This window comes from Pleurodeles waltl, chromosome 9 (assembly GCF_031143425.1).
Source record: "Pleurodeles waltl isolate 20211129_DDA chromosome 9, aPleWal1.hap1.20221129, whole genome shotgun sequence".
Taxonomy (NCBI): domain Eukaryota; kingdom Metazoa; phylum Chordata; class Amphibia; order Caudata; family Salamandridae; genus Pleurodeles; species Pleurodeles waltl.
Window position 1 is genome coordinate 19,731,886 of NC_090448.1, and position 25,131 is coordinate 19,757,016.

Sequence of the window (25,131 nt, forward strand, 5' to 3'; positions counted from 1 at the left end):
GCGTCATACTTTGAAGCCATCTGCATACGACACAGGAGAATCACACCCCATTGGCACCAGGCTAATGCGAAAGTTGAACATTTTATGAGGACATTGAACAAAATCGCCTGAATCGCCCCTGCCGATGGGCAACCTGTGGAATACGCCATATATTCTTTTCTGAGGAATTATCGACAGACACCTCACTCCACCACTGGGCAGGCCCCGGCTCATGTGTTGTTAGGGAGGGTAGTGGTTGATTCCATACCTCATCATTGTCACTGGAAACCTGGGACAATAAATGACCTCCATGTGCACCAAAGACGAGTCAAGGGGAACCAACATGCTAGTCGCCAGCTGCACGCAGAGGTTTCTGATCTAGGAGTAGGAGATGCAAAAGCGCAGTCGCCGAGGAGCAAGTTTCACTTATCATTTGATCAGCGTCTCTGGGTCATTGTGCGGAGAAGTGGAACCACGGTTGTTGCCCGAAGAGGAACTTCCATGGTCAGCAGGAATATCTCCATGTTCAAGAAGTTTTACTCTCCGCCTTTTTTTGAGAGGGGTGAAGAGAGGGGTTTATTATCAGATGATGATCGAGACTCAGTACGTGACTCTGGCGTTGTCCTTTAGCCTCATCTAGTACCCCTGGGTCAGCCCCCCGACTTTCCTGAGAATGTTCTGGAAGGTGGGACACCACCGGTGATCAGAGAACTGAGGCCAGGACTGACAGATCCACGCATACCAGGTATGCCCTGAGAGGTAATCCAGCTGGTGTGAACTAACACTTGGCGTACCATTCTTTTTGATCAGTTACCTGTTTGTCATTTTCCTTTGTTGGGGAGGAATGTTGTGTCGCGCCAGTGACGTAAGTGGTCGCGGGCACTACCATTATGTGATACTCGGCTGGAGGGGAGGTCTGCCCGACTCCCCTCATGCGTGAGCCCCACGTGATGGCCCTGTTGGTCACGAGGGGTGAGTACTTAAATAAAGATAGGTCAGTGAAAAGCAGGACAGCGGTGAGCACTGATCCCCCATCTGACCGCTGGTTACATGCCTGGTGTCATGTGTTTCCTTGCGCCGCAAGTGTGTTTCAGCGCCGGGCGCATCAACGCTACACGACACAACAAAGGGCATCTTGGGAACATACCAGCTACGGCACATGGCTCAGACCTGTCATGGCTCAGCACATGTTCTGTCATGTGCTGTGTTCCCAAACCGGAATCTAACAGGGTAGTATTTTCACTAGGCCCTCTCTGCTAAAAGATGAATTAGGGACCTAGTCTGAACATTTTGATGAGGTACATAACTATAAACCTAATCTCAACATAACCATCTTCTCTTGTTAACTTCCTATCCCTTTAAAGTAGAATTTTACAGTATTTTACGAGAGGTTTTTATGGAGCCACGCACCGACAGTAAATGCACCAAAATACACCTTTGAGCCTTTAAAGTAATTTCAGCCATCTTCGTGCAAGGCACATGTATGTCACTCCGCTACACGAGACACGCATTTTAAAGCAACAGCGCAAATCTCTGCAGTTTCATGTTTAACTGCCATGATTTGGTGTAGAGCACAGCCAGTGAATTCAGCCACCCAGGGACCAGTTATTAAAGGATGGACATTCTGACAGAGCCCAGGTGATGCTCAGTTTGTCATTACTCAGACCAGCTGGCTGCAGGGATCTCCCTGCAATGCTCAGTCTATTCAGTTCACTTGTGTGCAGAAGATTTGTTTGGTGCAGATCTCCCAGGTGGTCAGAGCCAGCTCCTCTCCTTGAAATGAAGTATAATGACTCTTCTTTCACACTGCTCAAAGCAAGAAGGAACTTACAAACTTCAGGCTTCGGCCCATTCTGTAGGAGGGGACCTGCACCAGAGGTTCTATCTGCGTGAGAGGCCTGCCCAACACTGATGTATGGGGTCTCTTCAAAGCCCAGATGAAAGACAATGGAGTGTCAGTAGTTTTGCAACTTTGAAAGCAAAGGAGGAAAAACTGGGCCAGCCAAAGTGTTACCTTTTTTTTCAAAGTAAATAAACCTCACACGAAGAGTAATTTCATAGGCTCTGGGTGCAGGCTGACTGCCAGAACTGGTCTATTTTGGGATGTGGACAGGGCTCACACTATCTGAGTCACCAGCTCACATTATTAGGCACCAGAGACAAGCACAAGAAAGGGAGAGCGAGACAAATGAGCTTCAGAAACACACCCCAAAGAATGGACAAGATTGGGAAGACTTCTCCTGCCCACAGGGTGGCCCCTCTTTCAAAGATTGGGCTCTGAATAACCACAGACATGCCAGCTTTGGTGTCCAGTAGGGACAAAGGACAGTCTGCAGGGAGGCCTCCATCTTGTGCAGCAATGCACGCCTTGTCCTAATGCACACCCAATAATCAGGATTAAACCACAGAAAGACACACAGAGGGGGTCATTACGACCCTGGCGGACGGCGGAGAAGCGGCGGTAAGACCGCCAACAGGCTGGCGGTCTTTACCGTGTGTATCATGACCATGGCGGTTACCGCCATGATCAACCGCCGGTTCTCCGTTCCGCCCGCCGGGCTGGAGACCAGGGTCTCCAGCCCGGCGGCCGTCACTATACCGCCGGCGGTATTTGGACCCGGCTGACCGCCATGGATTTCATGCGGTTTGAAACCGCCATGAAATCCATGGCGGTAAGCACTATCAGTGCCAGGGAATTCCTTCCCTGGCACTGATAGCGGTCTCCACCACCCCCCGCCCCCACCCCCACTCCCTCCCCTACACCCTCCACCCCCCTGCCACCCCACAGAGGTGGCAGGACCCCCCTCCCCACCCCGACCCCCAACATAACATCACTCATACACACACGACACGCACGCAGGCACCACCAACACACATACACGCACACACACCGACATACATGCCAACATCCACACACACAGTCAGACACGCACACCCACATTCAGACATACACGCACACATCCATACAGACATACCTACAGACATACATGCACTCATTCCCATACACACAACACCCCTGCAAGCATACACGCACTCACACACCCCCTCTACATACACACCCACACCCCCCCATGCACGCACACAACACCCCCTCCCCTCACGCACGATTGACTTACCTGGTCCAACGATCCTCCGGGAGGGGACGGGAGCCATGGGGGCTGATCCGCCGACACCAAACGGCCAACAGAACACCGCCACACCGAATCACAGGACGTGATTCACTGGGCGGTGTTCTGTTGGCGTGGCGGTGGAGGTGGAGCAACCTCCACTTCCCCGCCGCCCGCCAGCTGCCAACGGTCATAATAGGTCGAGCGGCAAACCGCCACCACTGGCGGTCTTCCGCACGGCGGTCCCTCTGCGGTCTTGAAAAAAGACAGCCAAGGTCAAAATGACCCCCAGAGTGTCTATACACAGATTCCACAGAATAAGGCACACAAGGGGCCCCAGTTAGGGGGTGAGGAACCTTTACTGGGGAGAGCCAGTTAAAGAGCTGTCCCAGTGAGCCACCATTGAACTGCCACTTCTGCCTGGAATCAGCTGGCAGTAGTGACCTTTTCATGTTTTGGGAGGAACCCTTGGGAGACCCCACTGGACCTTGTACTGCCTGTGAACTATGAAGGTACACTTTGGAGCACCTCCAGTGGACTCAAAGGTTGTGGGGTGTATTTGGGGGGAAGGACATGACAGGGTAAAGAAAAACAAACAAGGAAGACAAGCTCAGTTATGTAAAAATAGCAAATGCATTACAAACTTGAGCATTAATTCTTCAAACACAAAACGTTAACTAGTAAAGCCTCTCTAAATATCTCAAAGATGGAGCTTATCAAGTCCAAGGCTGTAGGAACAGATAAATACAAACAGTCCTCTCCTGGCCTGATGCAAGCTTACAATTCTAGCCTGTTTTCTGCACATTAATTAAAGCAGCCAGTGCATTGCTAGAGACAGGAAACAGGGCTGATAGTATCTCCAATCACCACATCCCAGATTTAGGAACAGGGAAAGACTGACTGCATGTCAGTCGCACCTTTACCCCCAGGCTGTGGCCACTCAATCTCTTAGAAACTCAGCCATCCTTGGGGGAGGTTCCCTGCCCCAGCATCACTGGGTACTATGAGCCAGGAACTGTGGAAAGGCACGTGGCTTTCCTTGGTTTGGTAGGACAATGTTACACCTCACAGAAGCCACAGGACCTGTTCATTGGCAGAGCTGTGGTCTGGGTGAAATGTCCTCTCACCGGGGAGGGCACGACTGATGGTCTAACGATATAAGTCTGCTTCAAGCCACTATTTTATCCATCCAGAAGCAATGTGTCATGGATCCCAAAATGGTGGCCTGTGTAGAAGGGTGAGGAGAGAGGAAGGCTTAGGGTGAGGTAAGAGTCATGTGAACACAGGCTGAACGAGGAGAAGCCACCAGGGGCAGCCGTGCACCAAGAGGGAGCAACCAGCTGCCTACAAACAGAGTCATTCATCCATGACGCTGAAGCAGCCAGGACCCCCACCAATCCCACGTCACAGCCACCTACACATTTCAGACGCTACACACGATCCCACCAAGACTGGTCATCTGTCCCCACAAACATAGATGCCAACGTGTTTCTGTACACAAGGCTGTGCAACTTCACATCCACACCCCATGCAGCACAACAAAGCTGTCGTGTCTCAGTCACTAAACTGTAGTTGAGCCCTTGCCCCTCCTTCCATAATCCTTTGCAGTCAAAAAACTGTCAATGCTGTGATGGCCGCTCTGTGATGAAATCACATCCTAGCGGGGAGACCTGTCCTCATGTGCTCTTAGAAACTGCATGTAACTGCACCTTATGATGTGTCCTTGGGTCAGCTTGGGCAGATGCAGAAACATATTGTAGCAAAGCCAGACCACTTACCAGACCGTAGGGATATTACGTGTGACATGCCATACCTTGTCTTCAGTGACATCACAAGGGAACTCACACATGTGCTTCTGATATTGCACATGTGCATTTATTCTAATACATTTAGAGAAGCTCACATACAAGGCACCCACTGGCTCTGGTTACTGGATAGCACCAGCACTCTCACCTGGGATGTGGCCAGGTTGTCTCTGCGACAGAAAGGATGGGTGTCCGCCTAGTGTTGGTTGAATATCTAGGCCCAGTTTAGTAAAACGTCATGCACTGCAGTGACAACTTCCTGTGCTAAGATACAAGGCTTTCTAGTGCTGCGTGCACTCCGGCGCCAATGCAAGCACCCTTACATCATGGTGCACTGGTGCCTACGTCAGATGCAGGTCTGCCTTTGTGCAGGAAGGGAAGATAGAAGTGTAACTCACACTGAAGCTCAGTGGCACTCACCACCGCTCGTGCTGCTAAAGTGGGGTGTGGATGACACCCCTGCTTATTAGATGGAAGTGTAACTCACAATGAAGCTCGGTGGCACTCACCGCCACTCAAGCTGCTAAAGTGGGGTGTAGATGACACCCCTACACATTAGCTAGAAGTCTAACTCACACTGACACTCGGTGGCACCCACCTCCGCTCAAGCTGCTATATCGGGGTGTTTATGACTCCCCTGTTCGTTAGATACAAGTGTATTCCACCCTGGAGCCTGGTGGCACTCACCGCTGCTCAAGCTGCTACACTGGGGGTGTTTATGACTCCCCTGCTCATCAGACAGAAGTGTAACTCTATCCGGGTGCTCGGTGTCTGTCTCCTGAGAGCTCTGCTGCGCGCACACACTGCACCCTCCCTCCACCAGTCCCACAGGCGCCCACAGCTGGACAACATCTGTCAGGCTGGAGTGTCATCGTGTAGGACTTGGTCTCATCTTCTCAGGCAGGGCCAGGGTGCAGGAAGGGCTTTTTTGACTAAATCCTGGCATTGTGCCTGGCAGACTGTAATCCTAAAACTACTGTTGTTACGTCACTTCCTCTGTGACGGTTGTCAATCCTGCTTCACACCAGGGGGTGACTGTGAAATGAAGCTCCTGTTATCATTACGCGGAGCACTTCTTCAGTTCGGTTACAACCTGCCTGTGATGTCTGTGTAAGTTCTACTTTTGAGCGATATTACTTTGACATGAGGGCATTAGTATGTCTTATAGACACTGAAATAAAAGGGACTCAAAATCTTTAAGGTCATACTTAGTGCGGTGGCGTAACAAAATGTGAGGGGGGAGGCCCCTGCAAGATATGCTGAAGGGCACCCACACTCTCATCAGTAAGGGCTGAGGGCCCCCCTTCAATATGGGTAAGCCTGGGCAGTGGCGTTGAGTGACCCCCCCTTAAAAGTGTGTGGAGCCCCCCCCCCCTCCAGACTTATTCAGGAGCTCTCAGGCCTGGGTACTGTTTTGAGGGGGCTCTATGGAGCTCCGAGGCTCCCTAGCACCACAGGGGCTGCGAGGCCGTTAGATACCCTACTGAGCCTGGGGCAGCTTCCGCGCCGCGGGGCTTCCGGGGCCTCTGTTATGCCCCTGGAATGGGGCCATCAATCATTAGATTTATAAATCATTAGATTTATAAAGCGCGCTATGTACCCGTCAGGGTTTCGAGGCGCTGGGGGGGTGGTGGGGGGGTGCTGCTATCGTTCGAAGAGCCAAGTCTTGAGGAGTCTCCTGAAGGTGAGGAGGTCCTGGGTCTGGCGTAGCGAGGTCGGGAGTGAGTTCCAGGTCTTGGCGGCGAGGTAGGAGAAGGATCTGCCGCCATAGGTCTTGCGCTGGATTCGGGGGACGATGGCGAGGGCGAGGTTGGCAGAGCGTAGTTGGCGTGAGGGAACGTAGAAGTTGAGTCTGCTGTTCAGGTAGGAGGGTCCGGTGTTGTGTAGTGCCTTGTGTGCGTGGGTGAGGAGTTTAAAGGTGATCCTCTTGTCCACGGGGAGCCAGTGGAGGTCCTTCAGGTGGTGGGAGATATGACATCGGCGGGGTATATCGAGAATCAGGCGGGCGGATGCGTTCTGGATGCGTTGGAGTCGTTGGATGTCTTTAGTTGGGATGCCTGTGTAGAGTGCGTTGCCGTAGTCGAGTCTGCTACTGACGAGGGCTTGGGTCACCGTCTTTCTGGTGTTGAAGCAGGAGGAGGAGACTGCGTTGACCTGTTTGGACATGGTGAGAGCTGAGTCGAGGATGACGCCGAGGTTTCGTGCGTGGCTGTCTGGGGTGGGTGGGGGGCCCAGGGAGGTGGGCCACCAAGAGTCGTTCCAGGCCGATGGGGAGCGGCCGAGGATGAGGACTTCCGTCTTGTCGGAGTTTAGTTTCAGGCGGCTGTTGCTCATCCACTCGGCGATGGATTTCAGTCCCTCGTGGAGGTTGGCTTTGGCAGTGTGAGGATCTTTGGTCAGGGAGAGGACGAGCTGGGTGTCGTCGGCGTAGGAGAGGATGCTGAGGTTGTGCTGACTGGCCAGTTGTGCGAGGGGGGCCATGTAGACGTTGAACAGCGTTGGGCTTAGCGAGGAGCCTTGGGGAACGCCACAGATGAGGTTGGTGGCTTCGGAGCGGAAGGGTGAGAGTCGGACTCTCTGGGTTCTGCCGGAGAGAAAAGAGGACTTTGTCTTGGATACCGGCTTCGTGGAGGCGATTTAGTAGGGTGCGGTGGCAGACCGTGTCGAAGGCAGCGGAGAGGTCCAGGAGGATGAGGGCTGAAGTTTCGCCGTTGTCCATTTGTTGTCTGATGTCATCTGTGGCGGTGAGGAGTGCAGTCTCTGTGCTGTGGTTGCGTCTGAAACCGGATTGGGAAGGGTCTAGGATGGAGTTGTCTTCGAGGTAGTGGGAGAGCTGTGCGTTGACGATCTTCTTGATGACTTTCGCTGGGAAAGGGAGGAGGGAGATCGGACAGAAGTTTTTGAGATCGTTGAGGTCAGCCTTAGGTTTCTTGAGGAGGGGTTGGATTTCTGCGTGCTTCCAGCTGTCCGGGAAGGTAGCGGTGTTGAAGGAAAGGTTGATGATCTTGCGGAGTTTGGGGGCGATGGTGACGTCGGTTTTGTTGAAGACGTGATGTGGGCAGGGGTCTGAGGGAGATCCTAAGTGGATGGAGTTCATGGTCTTTAGGGTTTCGGCGTCGTCTACGTGGGTCCAAGTGGTGAGGCGGTCAGCGTGGGAGGAGTTGTTGGGGGTGGGGTCGGGCGGAGGTGCGGTGTTGAAGCTGTCGTGGATGTCTGCGATTTTCTGGTAGAAGAAGGTGGAGAGATCGTCAGTTTTAAATGTGCATCAATTACCTCAGCGGGTTACTACTGAACCACGGACACGCCCACTCACTCACCTGTCCATCCTTCCATCTCATCAAAACAAACTATCCCCCCGGAGGCCCACCTAAGCCTCCACCCACCCGAGTGATGCAGCCCATCCACCCAACACCCAACAGTCTTCTATTCAAGCCGCCAACCAACACCATCTATGCAACACTTCATCCATCTAATGCTACGTCTAGTCCCCAAACCCGCCCCCACCCATCTACCTGGCCACCCACCTCCACATCTGTCCCCCTGTCCCTCCACCAGCCGGCCCAGTCATCTGTCTGTCTGTCTGTCTGTCTTTTCTTTCTTTTTGTCCTTCCTTACTTTCTACAACTTCCTTTTTCTTCAGGGTCTCTGGATTTAACACTGATCTGATTGCTTGGGAGACCCAAATCTTGAGTCCAACATCCGCAGGTGTCCCACAGGCCCTTATACTGCTTGGAAGTTATTGCCAGTAGGGATATGCGAACGTCACGTAATTGCTTTCACAACATTACGCGAAATTATGACAAAATAACACAAAATTATGACTTATTACTCAAAAGGCATGTCTATTATTTCACACTGTATGTTAAAGTGGAATGTTTGGCCTGAGGACGAATTTACAGAAAAGCAACGTGAACAACAACCACTCACGTACTATTTTCACTCTGCGTCGTGGTAAAAAGTTCCCACAAATAGCGCCATTTGCAGGAAATTCTTACAGTGAATGGCGCGCAATTAGGCAAAGTGGTGTAATTTGAGGAATTTTGCATTACAAGTGTAAAGCCAAATTCCCGAAATTATGTGAATTACGCCAGCGTTATTTAAATTTCTCCCAGGATTATTGTAAAATCACTATCTGCAATTTTCAAAGCACCTACATAGCTAACTATCCAAATAAACAAATAAGGCACCTGGCACAGGTGACCTCTCAGACCTGCAGATGCATGGAGGGATTCTGCCTGCTGCATCTAAATGCGCCCTTCGGTGAACCCTTCATCACTGAGAAAGGCTTGAAACCATCCCTCTAGTGCAGTGGTTTCAGAACTTTTTAATGCTGAGCCCCCCCCCCACCACAGGAAAAAAAATATTAGTGTCCCCCCTCCGAATTTTTCACAATTATTCTATTAAGTTGGCAAAAGTTATATATTTCTAGACTTATTTAAACATTGCAGTTAAATTATGTTATCTCTTTAAAAATGTACTAAATGTTTTCTGCTGAAAACAAAGCCCTGTTTTCAGGATAATTCTTTTTTTGGCCAGAGCCTGCCCCACTAGGATCACTTGAGGCCCCGTTAGGGGGGTCGCCCCCGAGTTTCAAGACCCCGACTCTAGTGACACTGGAACCCACCACATGCCCTTGTCTCCTGAGCGAGGGAGGCAGTGACCACACAGGATGCTCAACTGGGAACTTCAGATGCTTCTCTTCAAAGCCCCATGTGAGTCACTCCATCCCCTCCTCTGGATCATAATCAACATGTTCACAGAGTCATTTTCTTTTCCTTCCTCCTTAAATCGTTTAATGCAAAATAATAGACTTAAAAAGATTGAGCAATTTTTTCTCTTCTAATCGGATGTTTTTCCGTTGCCAAGGCGCCATTATTCTATTTAAATCAAAAGGTATTCGTGCCCTTTGGGTAAGTGTTTAACTATCACATTCACATAGAACCTCGATGAAATGGAAACCATATTTGGAGTTAAACCTCTTGCCTGATGGAAAGTATATTTGTGTGTCTTGTAGCGAGGGATGGAGTTTGCATTGAAGGATAAACCGCTGCACGGTTGGAGTTCGGATCTTCCCTGCTTGTCTTGATGCACCTGGATATAGATCCAAGGGACCTTCCCCAATCTTCGTGAGACTATCTCCCCAAGTCCACAATGGCACGCGGGAATTATGGTTCATGAACAGTGATATGTTTTCAGGCACCAGATATATTTTAAAGTTAATATAGGAAACTTATCTTGGTACATAGGGAAGGAAGACACTCAACCATACATAGAAGAGGTCAAGGTTTGAGTAGCCTGGGGAGGTGGCCAGCGAGCCATCATAGCAAAAGGGAGATTCGGAGCTCTCCCACCACCGGCACGGAGAAATATATTCTAAAGGTGACATGAACCACAGTTATCCGACGCCTGCCTCAGGCTTTTGCAACCATCTGGACACCGAACGGCACATGAATGAGAAGTTTTAAAGACCCAACTGGAGGGCCCTGTAAAACAAGTTGGCGGCACCTGAACATTTAGGGGCATAATTACAAGAAAGTGGTGCATTGATCCTGATACGCCAATTTTCTTGCGTCCCCCTGCGCCCCCCTAATGACAACATGCTTGCACCACTTTTAAAATAAGGCGCACCACGGTGGTGGTTACCACAACAGAGTCAACATTTTTGGTGCTGTTGTGGCGTTTTGCTGCTCTAGAGCCAAAAATGTTGCCACTAGTGCAGCAAAGCACAGGGAGGCCCACAGGCCAATACTGGAGCGTCACTTTAACGCTTGCCCTGAGCAGGCGTTAAAAATGATGGAAAAAATAGCGCAGTGAAATCTTGTAAATTTCACTGTGCCATTATTCTGGGCATCCCTGTGTGGGAACACCCCCTCTTGCATACATTATGGCTGGCGCAGGCATAATGTGGCATAAAGGGTTACAAATTGCACCACTTTGTAAATATATTGTGGGGTAGGGGCCTCCTTAACACTGCCTTAGCGTTAAAAAAAATGATGCTAGGCTGGCACAAGGCAGTGGTGGGGGCTTGTTAGCATGCCCCTTAATGGCTCGAAATATGGTCGGTTGATGTTAGAATGAGCCTGTTCAACCTTAAGACACCCCGAATATGACGAGGAGAGAAGAGCCACACCTGCAGTGCACGGGGAGGACTGTTTTCCTCACCGAGAAGCCATCTCATGCACAACTTGGGGCTCGCCCCTTGAGAAGTGCATGATGCATTCTGCAGGAACGGGGACAGAGACTTACCACCTGCAGGGGCGAGGCCTCAGGGGGGTGTTTGGGGTGTTACACCCCCTGTTAAATTTATTTTTTGATAACAAGTTAAGCACCAGTGCTTTCAGTTGAGATGTCAGTCAGATTTCACTAGGAATTTTTACACCCACACAGACAAAAAACACACACATACTCCATCTTTTTTTTTTAAATTCTCAAAAATATTGGTTATTTTACAAAATGTTGTGTTTTCTCTCTTAGTACCCCTACTAATCCGCTTTTCTCTACCTTTCTGCTGCCCCTTAGGTCCCTTTCATGCGGAATATCTGAGGCTCACACCTCCCCAATCCTAATGACCATTCTGCGTCCCTGACCACCTACTGTCCTCCACAGCACTACGGCCGACTGCACCACATGCCCATGCCTTGACCAGCTGGGTGGAAGCGTTGGCTGTAGGCTAAGTCGGAAGCCCATAAACACACCTTGTGGACCACCCTAACAAGATAGCAAACCCCTTTGACTCAGAGACCTGAGGACTAGTGGCCCCCCAGGCCTATTTAAAATTCCACAGATGTGGTAAGAAATGTAGGCTCCCTCCAAACAAATTATAGCTGCAGCTCTTACATGAAGCAGGATTTTCTCGCGATCCCCTGGCGCAACGCACTTGAAGGGACATCTTCAGGATTTTGAGGGCCCTGGGCCAAGCGTATTTTGGGACCCCTGTTAGGAACAGTTTTGAATTTATGATCCAATTTCACCTCTTTGGCCAGGTCACAGACAGCGCACAGACACACTGGTTCCGATTGCAAGGCCCAAATTTCTGGTGGCCCAGCGCCATTCCAATGCCACATTAGTGTCCTTTTGGTTACGCTAATGTGTCGTTCGAAGGGCAAAAACACCATGCCATATTTACAAAGTGGCGCAATGCTTGCATTGCGCCACTTTGTAACCCCTTGCGCCACATTATGCCTGTGCCAGGCATAATGTATGCAAGGGGGTCGTTCCAACGCTGGGGGGGGGGGGCGTAAAAATGGCACAAAGGAATCTCTGAGATTCCTTTGTGCCATTTTTATCAGCATTATTTAACGCCTTCTAAGTGCAGGCATCACAAAAGGGCTCCTATTGTGTTTAAAGGGCCTCTGGGTGCTTTGCAGGTTTAGCATCATCATTTTTTACGCTAATCCAGCAAAGAACCGGACTAGCGTAAACATTTTTGACACTAGTCCCCCTGACTACCGCCATGGTGCACCAAATTTTAAATACGGCGCACACATGGTGGCATTAGGGGGAGCTAAGGGGTGCAAGAAAAGTGGAGCTGCACTAGGTGCAGTGCCCCGTTTCGTAAATCTGGGCCTAAATGTGTTTACATCTAATATTCAGGGATAGTGATGTGTGTTTTCAATATTGTAACACAACAGCAGCTCACTAATGTTACTGCAAATATGTCTGTGACCCCCTCCTGTTTCCCACATGTGAGGTCCTAATTTGATCTAAACAAAACTGTTTTATTGCTGGATAATATAACATATCCACATTTACCTGCAAAATGTCTGTAATAGACACTCACACATCACCCACGTTGTAAATAAAGCAAAGGAAAACAGTATTTAAAACAATTTGTTTAGGAATTATTTAGGGTCATCAGGGCAAGAGTCTCTCCAGAAAAGAACTGGCTCTATTAGGGGCCCCCTGAAAGGCTGGGGCCCTGGGCCAGAGCCCACTTTGCCCTACCTTAAAATGTCTCTGCTTGAATGACTTCAAAGGACGTGATGTCCATGGGTGCCCTTCTGTCTTTTTTTGTATTAAGCAGGAACGTGAAATGCTCATAACAAACTTCGTGAGTTGGATTGCAACACATGGAAAACATCCACCCTGCAGATGCAATGAGAACAGGAGGGAAGGAAGTACATTTCCTTTGAAATGCAGTGCAGGGGCTTATCACAGCTTAAGAAATATTAGAAGCTACCCCAACTTCTGCAGGGACCCTCTCAATGGCATTCCCTGGTCATGATCTAAACTGCAGAGCGATATCTAGTAAACATTATAAAGCATCCTGAGAAGCCAACAGTAACCAGAAGGCTACCAGATGACATCGGAGGTGTGCTTAAGAACTCATTACATGAAGAATCGCAGACCCAGCAATGCATGGGGGCAAAGTTTGGACTCTTTGTGGAATGATCCAGTACTAGGACAAAGCAGCAGCATCTAACACCAGCATTCAGAATGGCCTAAAAAGATTTTAAGACCAGTCTTTAAGAACTATGCCGTGAATAGAAATCCGACTTCTAAAGTCGAGCTGCAGTTGGTAACGAAATATCTCCAGGAAGCTATCTTGTCCACTCCCAAAGATACATACCAACCACGAAGTGGAGTGATGGACATTGAGAACGAGGTACGGGAATTAGCAGGGGGCTCATGCAGACAAGCTTCAAAATTTAGAACCAGGTCGACGTCTTGCAGCTGAAATGTGAAGACTTAGAGAAAAGGACATGTAGGGACAACATACATGTTCAGAACATTTCAGAAGAAGCAGAAGGAATGGACACTATTGCCTATATTCAAGCTTTGTTCATCCACATATTGCTGATAAAAGAAGACAAAACAATCAGGAATGAGGGAGCTCACGGAATGTGTCCTAGATCCAAAACGACCAACATGAGACCAAGAGACATAGTTGGAAAACTCTCCAGTTGTCTATAATAAGGGTCAATTATCCAAGCGGCAAGGGCAAAGTCTTTCATTCACTATGAATGGGGCTCACTCACACCGCTTCAGGACCTTTTGCCAACCTCCCTTGAAAAGCGATGTAAGATGAAAACCCCAACAGATGCTTTAAAATATGCCAAGTTAGATACCGATGGACCTTCCTTCGTGCTCCGGCTTTCACAATGGAGGGGAAGTCATACCATGCAGGAACAGTGGCCAAGGGGCTTGACATTTTAGGACCCAGTCTCAAATCTCAGAATTCACGAGGCAGGCAGGAGTTGAGAAAATGGGTCCAGGGGCCAATCCCCTCACCCACTAAGAAGGTTCACGATGGATCAATCACGATGGGATGGACGTAAGATCTGACACTACATAGTATACAGATGAAGTAGAGGTTCCTGATGACTTGCTTCACGTATGTAACACTGAATGTTAATATCTCCAATGTGGATGGCAGTCTATCGCTCCCAGTACTACCAGTAATGAACCTGCTGAGGGTTGAATTGTTAAGATCTGGTCTTCTGGGAAGCGCTTGGAAAATCTTCTCAGTTCACAGAATGGCTGCTTATCACCAGAGGCAGCAACAAATGCCAGACTGGAACAGGATGTCTAACGATGCTCCAGAAAATAATCCAGCAAGAAGCAGAAAAAAACTGGCAACCAGAAAAAAAAACCTTCTAGCTGATCAGTCCAAACAGCAGGGCGAAGAACATGAATAACTACAGGAACTGGAGAGTGTGCGAAGAATCCACAGAGTCCCGTGAATGACTAAAGGTTCAGAAGAAATTGTGAGACAACAGGACTTCACAATGGAGCTCCATTCATAGTGGAAGGCAGGACATGGCATCATTCAAGAAGAGGTTTGGCCATCTTGGATTGGGATAAGAAAATGTAAAGAAAACAATAAAATAATATGGAAACCAACATCATCAATAAAGGCTCTGAGGTTCTGATTGGTAATTCTAGGAAGTTTTATTACATAACAGTTCTTCCATATGCAGCATTTTGGCAAGTCAAAAAGCATGAAAACTTGCCCCATAATCCTTTGAGCAGTCGGAAAACCTGACAAGTGCTAAGGAATAAACAACATGACACTGCGCGAGGAGGCTGCCACGTCCTCGATCCATGGCGCAGGGCTGGAGGAGGGAGCCGCGGCAACACAGCACGCGTGCGGCAAAGAATAGGTGAGGAATGAATCCTTACATTATGTTTTTTCTTTAGGCTTGGTCATGTTTTGGTTTATAATTTTGTTTTAGACCTTTGGAAGGGAACTTAGAGCCTCCTGTTCCCTCCCACTCTGTAGAGAGTACTTACTGGACAGACTTTAGATGGCATTCGGGGGAGGGGAGGCAAGGATAGGTGGAGGAGGGAATGTTATGTGGCATATGCCACATAGCCATCCACAACAAACAATGCTTTGGTTCCTTGGACGCCAACTGATTGGTACACAACGCATTCCCTGTCCTGTCATTGAATGTGAAGGGGCCTAATTCTCTTTCTGAAAGGAAGCCCTTCCTCGCAGTTCATAAAGCAGAAGTTATAACACTTCAAGAAACCCACATGAAGACAGATTACAATTCAAACCCTAAACATGTAAATATCATTCCAATTCCCATAACAAAACCAGTGTCACCGCCATACTACAAGCAAAACATGTAAACATGCTGGACAGAGAAACCCTCTTAGTCAGGAAAGGATGATATGTGATGATAGAAGGAATGCTGAAAGGAGAAATGATCACAATCGCAACTCTTTACGGACCAAATTAAGCCCAGGACTAGTTATTTGGGGAAAGGTTCCTAGAACGCTCACAGGATTCAAAAGCGTTTTGACAACACTAAGCAGAGACTTTAATACAGTGCTACAGACTACATTAGACAGATCAATATCTAACTGGGCCACTTCAGGGAAATGACGAAAGAGACACAAGACAAACTCATAGACCTGAGGCTGGTCAATGCATGGAAGGCAATGCATCCATAAAACACGAATTACTCAAGCTATTCAAATACACACAGGTCTTACTCAAGGATCAACATTATCTTTATTTCAAGCATAGTAATACTTCCAATGTTGGACACTAGTATTGGATTCATAGCAGTCTCCTGGTGGATAGGGATAGCCTGTCCACTGTATTACGATTCCACTATACCCTATCATGTTTGGGAAGGAGTAACCCGTCTGCCGAACTCTACACCAGGCCCTTAGTGAACAGGTTTGAAACTGCAATAGCATTACATGAAAACCATGTCCACTAACCATATAGCAGACTCATCTCCAAGCACCTACTTGGAGGTCCTTAAGACAGTCCTGAGGGATTTAACAGACTGTAATTGTGCTTTATCTATAATAAGAATCTAGGCCATGTTTAGAGTTTACATGACTACTGACGTGCCTTCTAGTTCACTAATGGCATTGTTGTTGGGAGGTGAGCCATGAATTGTTCCAAAACTATCACTTTTAATAAATACCTGTCTATGTAGTGGTACAGTCTGATGTAATGAGTTGAAACACTTCTGCATGATAGGGAAATACGCTTTTTTGAATTTTGAAGAAATTGTATCATACTTTTGAATTATGTTTGTTGCACAATATCATGAGACATCATAAGAAGATGCCTCACTTCTAGGTTACAGGAAATACATAATGAGACGATGCCTCACGCCTAGATTTCTCGGAATGTTTCCTTCATGAAAAAATGCCTCACTTTTTGGTTTCTCAGAATACTCACATCACGAGAAGATGTCTCACTCATAGGTTAGTCAGACTACTCGCATCATGAAAAGTGCCTTACTCCTAGGAAGATCTCTGACAAACCTCACAACTTGTCAGTTTTGGAAGTTTTTCCCTTGACAGGTTCCGCAGGACAATCGTGACTTTTGACAATATACATCACAAATATTTCTAGCTAGCACTAAGAAAATGGCTCTGTACAACTTTCCAGAAAACTGTGAGGTCATGATAACAGGTATCATTATATGGGACTCTTGTTATGTTGATATGTTGGTTTTATTAATATATTGTTTCAGCGCGTGGTTAGCTAGCGCATGTTTAGAATTTATTAGCGCGTGGGTAGTGGCGTGTGTAGATTCGGATTCGAGGTGGTTGAAGGAGAGAAGAGAGATAAGGGACGGAAGTCACACGCAACTACCGCGCTCGTCTTGTCAAGCTTTAAATGTACTTATATCTTAAATAAAGAAAATTACAAATTGGAGTCTCCGACTTTACAATTGTGGCGACGAGTTTCATAGACGAACCTACGGATTACATGGTGGATGAAGTACGGTAAGATTTGTTTTGCTCCCGATGGAAGATGAGCGTACAATCTTACATTAAGACGGAGTTTACCAGAGGTGCATAAGAAGGCTTGGCGAGGCGAGTATTTGAATAAAAGGTCGTATTTGGGGACTATTAACGAGAAGATTTTGGGAGCTTACCGTTAAGAGTGCGACTTTCAAGCTGTGCTTGACGTTCTCATCTCGAGCGTCTGATGCAGAGCAGGGATCGGACGTGTATACGTCGATTAGAGGAATGGATCTTGGCGTCTCCTTGCTCATAAAAAAGAGCATTTGAACTGGCAATCGGAATGATTTATTGGTTATTTCAAATATAATTTGCACGATAATAGTGCAGGATATACAACGTTCGAGAAAATTGACATATTTATTGAGGAACAAGTACAATTATATACTGGATATTCACATATGGATACAAGATGAAAAGGGATTTACATTAGTGTGAAATTTATAAATAAAAAAAAAAAGAAGAAGAAGAAGAAACTTTCTTCTATTCATAGGATAATTACTTTATATACAAGTTTATTTTGGTTTCATTACTATAATTGAAATGGCAACACAACAATTTTTGCTTCAACCTCCACAAGCATTTTGGCCAGCAGGAGCAAGTCCATGTATGAAATGGACGGAATGGAAATCGTATTTTTTAAATTTCTTGGAGACAATTGACGAGGAAGGAAGAATGAGTTCGGAAAGGAAGAAAAAAATATTTTTACATTCTGTTGGACCAGAAGGACTGAAAGTATTTGAGTCTATGACGAAAATTAACAGCAGCGAGGACTCTAAAGTTTTTGAGAATGTGTTGAAAGAATTTGATAATTATTTCGCACCTGAAGTGTGTATAGGCATTTTAAGATACACATTTTTTCAAAGGAAACAAGAGTGTAATGAGACTGTGGATGAGTATGTAGCTGCGCTTAGAGTTCTGGCTAATGATTGTAAATTTGATCATTTGCAAAATCAGTTAATTAGAGACCAAGTAGTAATGCATATCCGTGACCCTGCGATTCAGGAAAGATTGTGGATAAATGGGGATGCTGAGTTGGATGATATTTTAGCTATTGTTAGGAAAGCTGAGTTGTCTAGTCGTAGTGCGAAAGCAGTTAAAACAGAGTATAGTGATATTAGAGAAGATACAGTAAACAAAGTAAAAGATAAAGGATCAGGTAGAACTAGGAATGAAAATGAGAAGAACCAGCATGCAATTAAGTATAATGGTCAAAGGTGTTACCGTTGTGATAGCACTTCTCATTTAGCTTTTCACAAATATTGTCCAGCATTAAAACAGAAGTGTGCGGCGTGTGGGGTTATAGGGCATTTTGCTAAAGTGTGTAAAAAGAAAAAGAAAAATACTAATGTGAAGTATGTGGATGGAGTGAGTGATAATTCTAGTGAGGATGAGAGTAAAGTCAATAAAATTAGACAGGACAGCAAGTGTTTAAGTAAAAATCAAATGTTCGTATTCAATGTTCAGGAAGAGTCTATCAGCAAAAAGAAGAAACCAGTATGCTCAATGCACATTGGAGGAGTTGAGATTCAAGTTTATGTTGAATCAGGTTCACCTTTTACCATCATTAGTGAAGGAGTATGGAAGTCGAAATTTGTAGGAAAAATAGGTAGTAATCTACGAAAACCAGATGTTAGCCCGGAAGGATTTTCTGGAGAGAAAATACAGTAGAATTGTTGGGTTTCAGGGAACTTACATTTGTTTTTAAAAACAGAAAATCTGTGGGGAAATTATATGTAGCAAAGAAGGGACCTTCAGTTTTAGGTTGGAAAGATCAGGGTGATTTACATATAACTCTTGATCCTAATAGTCCAGAACCAGTCATGGTTGTGGATGAAGGGGAGTGCATTGCAAATGAAATGTTTAAGAATTTTCCAAACGTTTTTAGTGTAAAAATTGGTGTGTTGGATGGTTTTGAACACTGTATTGTTCTTAAAACTAACGCAAGTCCAAAGATACATAAAGTAAGGAATATTCCCATTTTAGTTAGGAGTGAAGTAGAAAGAGAATTAGATAAATTGGTTGAAGCAGAGATCATTGAACCAATCGAGTCTTCCGAATGGATTTCTCCTATAGTAGTAGCTAAACGCACAAATGGGAAGATTCGATTATGCATAGATTTGCGTCATCTGAACAAAAACATTGTAGTGGATACATTTCCTTTACCTAAAATTTCAGAGATGTTGACTTTGATTAAGGGGGCGAAATGGTTTTCCACCATAGATTTATCTGCAGCATATCATCAGATTAAACTAAGTGAAGCAAGTAAGAAATATACTGCTTTTATTACTCCTGTGGGATGTTTCCAATATAAAAGATTACCGTTCGGGTTGGCTTCAGCAGCTGCTATTTTCCAGAGGATTATTCATCAGTTATTTGGGAAACATTCTAATGTGAAGTGTTTCCAAGATGATATTTTATTGTTTGGAAAGGACAGGAAGGAGCATGACGCAGTGTTGAAGGAGGTTTTAGGCACTTTGGAAAAAAAAGGATTAACTGTGGAACACTCAAAGTGTAAGTTTGGGGTGCAATCTGTAAATTATCTAGGTCATGTGTTATGTGGGAATGGTGTAACCATGAAGCCTAAGCTGGTGGATGCCATTCTTAATTCTCCACATCCCACGTGCAAAGAGGATATTAGGTCATTTTTAGGAATGGTGGAGTTTTATGCGAAATTTGTGAAGGGATTCTCTGGCATGGTGTACAATATCAGACAATTGTTGAAAAACCATGTTAAGTTCATTTGGACGTGTGAATGTGAAATGGAGTTTGATAATGTAAAAAAAGCAATAGCGCGTGCACCCATTTTGAGTAGTTTTGATCCTGAACGTACGAATGTAGTAACTGTGGATGCCAGCAATAAAGGATTAGGTGGTGTGCTAACACAAATTGATACTACTGGGAAGGAGGTTATAATTGCTTATGCTTCTCGTGCGTTATCACCGAATGAAGAAAAATTTTCGGTGATAGAGAAGGAAACACTGGCATGTGTTTGGGCATTCGAACATTATAGATCGTTTGTGTGGGGTAAGGAATGCACTTTACGTACTGATCATAAACCGCTTGTGAAATTATTGACCACTGAAGGAATGTGTAAAGCTTCAGCGAGGATTGCCAGGATGTCTATGCGTTTGCATGATTTTATTTATGTAATTGAATATGTTCCTGGAAAAAGTAATGTGTTGGCAGATTACTTGTCTAGAATGCCTACTGAGATCTTGGAGTGTGATGTTGGCGAAGGAGAGGAGTTACAAGTGGCTTTAGTTCATGGTGAAGATGGTATAAGCATAAAGGAAGAAGTAAGGAAGGAAGAATATTCTAAGGATAAGGATTTACAATCATTGTCGGAGTGTGTGATGAAAGGATGGCCCAACAAGTCCAAAGTTTCAAAAGTGCTTAAACAGTTTTGGGAGGTGAGATGTGAACTGTCATATGTTCAAGGGACTATTTTTAGAGGGGATAAAGGTGTACCACCGAAAGCACTTAGGAGTATGATTTTAAAGTTATGTCATGAAAATCACTGTGGCATAGTTAAAACAAAACAAAGGGTGAAGAGATGGTATTGGTGGCCTGGAATTGATGTTCAAGCTGAAAGAGTTGTGAGGGATTGTGTCATTTGTGCAAATTCAGATAAGACTTTGAATACTTTAAAACCTAATATGTGTGAACCTAGCATTCCCAGTAAGCCATGGCATACTGTTGCTATTGACATCATGGGTCCTATTGGGAATCCTGGAAGGTATATTATTGCTATGATTGATATTTTCTCAAGATGGCCGGTTGTGAAAATTGTGGACAGGGTGGACTCTTCTGAGGTTTTAACATTTATGGACAGTACTTTTGTGGAAGAAGGTTTACCGGTGCAGATTATCAGTGACAATGGAGTGCAATTTACGTCTGCTTTGATGAAGAATTATTTTGAAAGACTAGGAATTAGGCATGGAACGACATCTTTATACAACCCAAGTGGAAACGGAATGATTGAAAGATTTAATAGGGTTATGAAAAATGCTGTTCAGATTGCATGTAGGAAGGGGGACGATTGGTCAGTTCACATTTACAAAACTTTGTGGTCTTATAGGACTGGCTATCATGAAGCTTTAGGTTTGTCTCCTTTCGAGTTAATGAGAGGCAGAGTACCAAGAACCAAATGCAATCCAGAGTGGTTGTTGGAGGTTGATGAGTGTAAAGTGCCTTTTAAGGAAGTGAGAGATCACATCATGAGGAAACATATGGCTTATAAACAGACTTTTGACAAGAGTAGAGGTTCAAAAAAAAATGTGGAAATTCATGTAGGTAGTTGGGTTAAAGTGAAGAAACCGTGGAGAGTAAAGAAGGGTGAGAGTCAATACTCAGAGCCAATCCAAGTAAGCAAAGCTTTACGTAATGCGGTCCTTCTTAGTGATGGAAAGGTATGGAACCTTAAAAGAATTGCGGTGTTTAAGGGCCAACCTGATAAGAGAGTGAATGCTAATGATTCCCTAGATGAGGTTGGAGTAAGGAAAAATAATAAATTGAATGATAATCTGGGAATGGAGTCGTGTATGAGTGACAGTGTTGAGGATGATATGTATAGAAGGAGTCCGGAGCGAGGTGTGGAGGAAGGAGTTTCGGAAGATGTTTCAGATTGTATTACAAAGGATATGGAAGAATGTGCTGAATCTATAAATAGAAGCAGTTCTTCCAATGTTGACAGTAAGAATGTAGAGACAACTTGTATTGGTAAAAGAATTGTATCTAAACCAAAATGGTTGAACGATTATATTGTATAATATTATTAGGATGTTTCCTTTTGGGTGTTTTTTTTTCTTTTTTTTTTTCTTTCCTTCTTTCTCTTTTCATTTGTTTAAAAAGGAGGAGATGTGTTATGTTGATATGTTGGTTTTATTAATATATTGTTTCAGCGCGTGGTTAGATAGCGCGTGTTTAGAATGTATTAGCGCGCGGGTAGTGGCGTATGTAGATTCGGATTCGAGGTGGTTGAAGGAGAGAAGAGAGATAAGGGACGGAAGTCACACGCAACTACCGCGCTCGTCTTGTCAAGCTTTAAATGTACTTATATCTTAAATAAAGAAAATTACAAATTGGAGTCTCCGACTTTACAACTCTTTATATGTTACTACCAGACCCAGAATCCCATATTCTGTAGGTTGTGTTAACTACTGGGAGTGTTATCGCACCATTGTGATTTTGATCACTAAAATTAATAACAAACTAGGAAGTCGGTGCATATTGCTATGCACAGGTTTTCAAGCATTGTGGCTGCTTCTCCCAGGAAACAGTCTACCTGCTTTTACCATCCTAAGAAAAATGTGAAGGCATGGCTTTCCCCAAAAATTGATACTCTTGATTCGACCATGAACTCCTCTTAGTAGGATCAGAATTTCACAAGAACTCGTAAAAGGGTTAAGTGTTGCTCTCTTGCAGAATCCCATTCTTCATAGAAATCTCCACCAAAGAGATATTTGGAAACAAAAATTCCACATAACTTTTCCAGCTTAGCTGGGTTCCATTAGAAGGTAAATCATGGCATCTTCTTAATATGTTGTCAGCAAAAAATAATTGCATTTTGGTCACTCATTCTTTAAAGCATTAACTGTAAGATATTTGTGTGCAAGGTTAAGCATTCCATCTCCACCAACATATAGTACCCATCAGTGGCATTTGTGTGCGAATGACGTGGAACAAACAGAACTCTTCCTATCAGAAACATCCAAGCTGTTGTGTAAAGTTGTCGGTACCATATTATTCTGCTCCAAGTGGTAATATTCTATCTACTTAGGGCCTGATTACGAGTAGAGGTGCAATTTATCACACCTGATAAATAACGATGCCATTGGGTATGTTGTTTATCGGGTCTGTTAACTGGTATTATATACTTTTTCTTGTTACATTTTCGGCACCTTTGACCTGCTGAAATTTAACGAAGGTTGAGGTATTTAACACATCTGAAAATTATCAGGTGCAGTAAATAATACATCGTAATCCGAACCCGTGCACAAAAAGAGGTTTACGCATGGGTCGGATATTAAAGAACAACTGGTAATCAGGCCCATAGCATACTCTGTCCTAAATATTGTCAATGCGTGCGTTGTTATAGATAGGACTAACGGGTCGCTTGGTCCATTCACAAAAAGAAACATCAATTGATAAAAATATTAAAATGCTTGGAGCTCTGAAAACATATGATTGAATTTTAGAAGTGAGAGAATGCAAGTGATTTAAGCTCAGGTGCAGGTGGAAATGCTCATAACTTGATTTTTTCTCTCTAGAATGGACGAGAACTACAATCTTCTTCCTCACGGAGTCAATTTCCAGGATGCCATTTTCCCGGACTCCCCAGAGAATCACCGGATGTTCTCAAGCCTCTTCCAGTTCTCCAACTGTACTTCCGGTACGGAACCCCAGATTTACACCCCGGACTGGGAGGCCCAGGAGGACCACAGGGTGGGTATTGTAGGCCACTAGATGTTCTCAAGCCTCTTCCAGTTCTCCAATTGTACTTCTGGTACAGGACCTCACATGTACACCCAAGACTGGGAGGTCCAGGAGGACCATATGGTGAGTATTGTGGGTCATCACACGCCCTCAGATGGGGGTACCTGGGTGAGCCATGAGTAATCTACGCATGAGGAAGCACACAACACATCACAGGCCCCAAGGAGTGAATGTAACCTACAGAGCACACATCACAGGCCCCCAGGAGTGAATCTAGACTGAACAGCACACATCACAGGCTCCAAGGAGTGAATCGAACCTGCAGAGCACACATCACAGGCCCCAAGGAGTGAATCTAGACTGAACAGCACACATCACAGGCCCCCAGGAGTGGATGTAACCTACAGAGCACACATCACAGGCCCCCAGGAGTGAATCTAGACTGCACAGCACACATCACAGGCCCCAAGGAGTGAATCTAGACTGAACAGCACACATCACAGGCCCCAAGGAGTGAATCTAACTTACAGAGCACACAGTACAGTCCCCAAAGAGTGAATTTAACCTACAGAGCACACATCACAGGCCCCCAGGAGTGAATCTAGACCGAACAGCACACATCAAAGGCCCCAAGGACTGACTCTAGACTGAAAAGCATTCATCACAGGCCCCAAGGAGTGAATCTAAACTACAGAGCACACATCACAGGCCCCAAGGAGGGAATCTAGACTTCATAGCACAAATCACAGGCCCCAAACAGTGAATCTAGACTGAACAGCACACATCACAGACACCAATGAGTGAATCTAGATTACACAGCACACATCACAGGCCCCAAGGAGTGAATCTAGGCTGAACATCGCACATCACAGACCCCAAGGATTGAATCCAAACTACAGAGCACACATCCCAGTCCCCAAGGAGTAAATCTAGACTGCACAGTAAACATCACAAGCCCCAAGGAGTGAATCTAGACTGCACAGCACACAGCACAGTCCCCAACACGTTAATTTATACTGCACAGCACATATCACAGACCCCAAGAAATGAATCTAGACTGCACAGCACACATCACAGGCCCCAAGGAGTGAATCTAGACTGAACAGCACACATCACAGACTGCACAGCAGACAACACAGTCCTCAAGGAGTTTATCAGGACTGAACAGCACACACCACAGGCCCCAAAGAGTGAATCTAACCTACAGCGCATACATCACAGTCCCCAAAGAGTGAATCTAGACTGCACAGCACACATCACAGCCCCCCAGGAGTGAATCTAGACTACCCCACACATCTCAGGTCCCAAGGAGTGAATCTAGGCTGAACATCGCACATCACAAACCCCAAGGAGTGAATCTAAACTACAGAACATAAATCACAGGCCCATAGGAGTGAATCTAGACTGCACAGCGCACATCACAGGCCCCAAGGAGTGAATCTAGACTGCACCAGTCCACATCACAGTCTCAAAGAGTGAATTTAGACTGCACAGCTCACATCACAGACCACAAGGCTTGACCTTAAATGGCACCAGCGCACATCACAGGCCCCAAAGAGCAAATCTGGACTACACCAGCA

The 25,131-nt window shown here is 45.7% G+C and overlaps 1 protein-coding gene across 1 annotated transcript in view; it reads left to right on the plus strand.

Moving 5' to 3' along the window:
- LOC138258855 (coiled-coil domain-containing protein 3-like) overlaps positions 1–25,131 on the plus strand; it is a 136,634-nt gene that overhangs the window by 69,281 nt on the left and 42,222 nt on the right. Inside the window, exon 2 of the mRNA XM_069206147.1 lies at positions 23,386–23,560. Within this exon, the coding sequence (XP_069062248.1) occupies positions 23,386–23,560 (175 nt within the window). The remainder of the gene's footprint in view (positions 1–23,385; positions 23,561–25,131) is intronic.